Source organism: Coptis chinensis, chromosome 7, assembly GCF_015680905.1.
Source record: "Coptis chinensis isolate HL-2020 chromosome 7, ASM1568090v1, whole genome shotgun sequence".
Classification (NCBI taxonomy): Eukaryota; Viridiplantae; Streptophyta; class Magnoliopsida; order Ranunculales; family Ranunculaceae; genus Coptis; species Coptis chinensis.
Genome location: NC_141462.1, coordinates 47989943 through 47992612, shown reverse-complemented (window position 1 = coordinate 47992612; position 2670 = coordinate 47989943). Strand labels below are relative to the sequence as shown.

Genomic DNA, 2670 nt, shown 5'->3' with positions numbered 1-2670 from the left:
TGCAACGTGAATAATAACTCCATAGTTTGAGAATGCCCACATAAAGCCAAAAAGATATTGAAGCTACTTGAATAGAAAGACATTCACATTATACGAAAAGAGATATGATAAACACTACTTTAATTGCAAAACTATATTTGTCCAGACATTCTCACTACATATTGTTGTTTGCCCTTTTGATAGTTTAGCTAATCCTCAAAAGGTACTACTGATCAATTTCACCTTACTTACGTGACTCGCGTGTATAATTACAGTAAGGGTGTTCGTCCAAACCTTAGGACTAGGTCAATTATCACCTGAAATTTAACTTTTAGAGGGAACTAGTGAGAAGGTTTTTGAATGATCTATTTCTACTTCCTAAAGATGACTTACTAAACAAGTTATTATAAATTACAATTTTGTTTCTTAAATAAAAGAGAGAGAAAGACAGGGAAGGATTAATCTTACTCATGCAAAGATTAGTTTCATAACTTTTTAGAAAACAAAATCACTACATCTCTAATCCCTAGCACAATATACCTATCTCTAAATATGTCATGTTAGCATGTGGAATTGAACTGATATTTCATCTCAGAAATATCATTCCAACTCCTAGCATGCTGGCAAAACTGGCTTTGGGAATGGTTTAGTGAATGTTCAGGAGGTGGCTAACGCTGGGAATGAATTGGTACTTTTTCAAGAGGTGGCTGACTTTGAGGAACCTTTTCAATTGGCTCTTCAAGTACCCGAATTGGATGAATCTAATAGACAAGAGCATGGCAATGAAAGTGTGGAATTAGATGGAGAGGAATCAATCCATGAAACTGAACACTTTAACGACCACATTCTTGATATAGAAACAGTGGAAAAACTTGACTCCTTGCCAGTAACGGAAGAACCAGCTACCCCAGCAGTGCAGAAAGGAAAAAATACACAGGGCAGCAACTCGAGACATAGTGGCGAGAAACAAGCAGCAAAGGAAGTTGGGCAGTCAAGTAGGAAAAAGAGAGGAAGACCTAAAGAGTGAAAAAACAGATACAGATATTAAAAATGATAGCTCCAATCTGTGTTTGGAATGTTCGAGGTACAAATGACATCCTTCGAGCTAAAGAGATCAATACGCTGAGAATGGAAAAGAAACTTTGCATCAGGGGTCTTTTAGAAATAAAGGTGAGACAACACAAATTCCAAGACATTCGTAGTTTGTGTTGCCCGAATTGGGAGTGGTTTGCCAACTATAACCAGGATCCTTCCGGTAGAATTTGGGTTAGTTGGGACCCAAACTTCATCAGTATGCAGCTCCTTAAAGTCTTTGATCAACTGATTCACTGTAAGGTCTCCTTTTGCCTAGTAGTGAACACTTTCTTTTTACTACGGTCTATGCGAGGAATGCCAGAAGGGAGAGAATAAGTCTATGGAGAGGCATAGTATCCATTGCCTCATCCATACAATTGCCTTGGTGTGTAGCAGGAGACTTCAATAATATCAGATTTTCTCATGAAAGGTTGGGAGGAAGTCCTATGCATCCTAACGAAGCGAGTGATTTTGTTGATTGCTTGCAACATGCTGGACTAGATGATCTTAAATACTTGGGATTCCAGTTCACATGGAGTAATAAAGTAGTGGGAAAGAACAGAGTGATGACTAAAATTGATAGATGTCTTGTCAATAATGAGTGGCTTGGAGAATTTTCAACTTCCCAAGTGGAATTTATGCCACAAGGAGTGTCCGACCATTCTCCTATGTTGCTGTTTTGGACTGACTACATCAAGAAAGCTTCGCCTTTTAGATTCAAGAATTTTTGGGTAGCCAAAACTGAGTTCCAGGACATATTACAGCAGTCTTGGAACACAAATATCTACTCGAATCCGATGTATGTTTTGATGGAAAAACTGAAGCTGCTCAAGAAAAGAATAAAGTCGTGGGCTAAGAATAAATTTACTGATTTACATGGTCAAGTTGTAATTGCCAGGAAAGTTCTTTGCGAAGTTCAAGTGCTTTTACAAGATTTCCCTCATGATCTTTACTTGTGGGAAAAGGAGAGAGTGGCACTAGACAAGTATACAGAATTGGTTAAAGATGAGGAAGCGGAGATCCAGCAGAAATGCAACGAGGAATGGATGATGGGTGGAGACAAATGCACAACTTTCTTTTTTAATCTCATTAAAGAAAGGAAAGCTAGAGGAGGGATATGGAGTATACTTGATGATCATGGAAATGCAGTATCTGGTCAGAGTCATGTTACAGAGATATTTCTACAGTACTACAAGAGGCTCATTGGCACTCCGTCTGAGCCCATTAGTGACGATGATTTTTTCAATTCATTGCAAGTCAAAGGGGTGATACAGAGTACCCCAGGTGTTTCTAGAGGCAGATATTTCTTAGAACGAGATCAAAAGCCACTCTAAATGTAAAAAAAAGTCAGCTGTCACACCTAGCCTTTGCAGATGATGGTCTTGATATTCTGTAAGGGTGACACAGATTCTATTGCAGGTCTCAAGGAAGTTTTAAAAGAGTTTGGAAAGGCCATATGGTTACAAATGAACTCTCTTAAAACTTCGTTGTTGACAGGGGCCTTAAATCAACAAGATGGAAGTTCTCTAGCGCAGATTCTTGGAGTGCAACTTGTGATTCCTCCAGTGAGATACCTGGGTCTACCACTCATATCGGCTAGACTGGGCTTTCGGGAAT

General features: G+C 38.9%; 1 protein-coding gene across 1 annotated transcript; it reads left to right on the top strand.

Annotated features, from left to right (window-relative positions):
- Positions 1-1029: 1029 nt before the first annotated feature.
- On the top strand, positions 1030-2387 carry LOC147487756 (uncharacterized). The gene is made up of 2 exons (XM_086574128.1): positions 1030-1309; positions 1447-2387. Exons 1-2 carry the CDS (start codon positions 1030-1032, stop codon positions 2385-2387), a joined length of 1221 nt encoding a protein of 406 aa, XP_086430254.1.
- The last annotated feature ends 283 nt before the right edge of the window (positions 2388-2670 follow it).

Bases quoted from the DNA above. Each gene is read 5' to 3' on its own strand.
- LOC147487756 (XM_086574128.1), top strand. From the start codon at position 1,030: ATGATAGCTCCAATCTGTGTTTGGAATGTTCGAGGTACAAATGACATC. The intron at 1,310-1,446 runs GTAAGGTCTCCT...CTTGGTGTGTAG, and splicing joins CTTTGATCAACTGATTCACT to CAGGAGACTTCAATAATATC.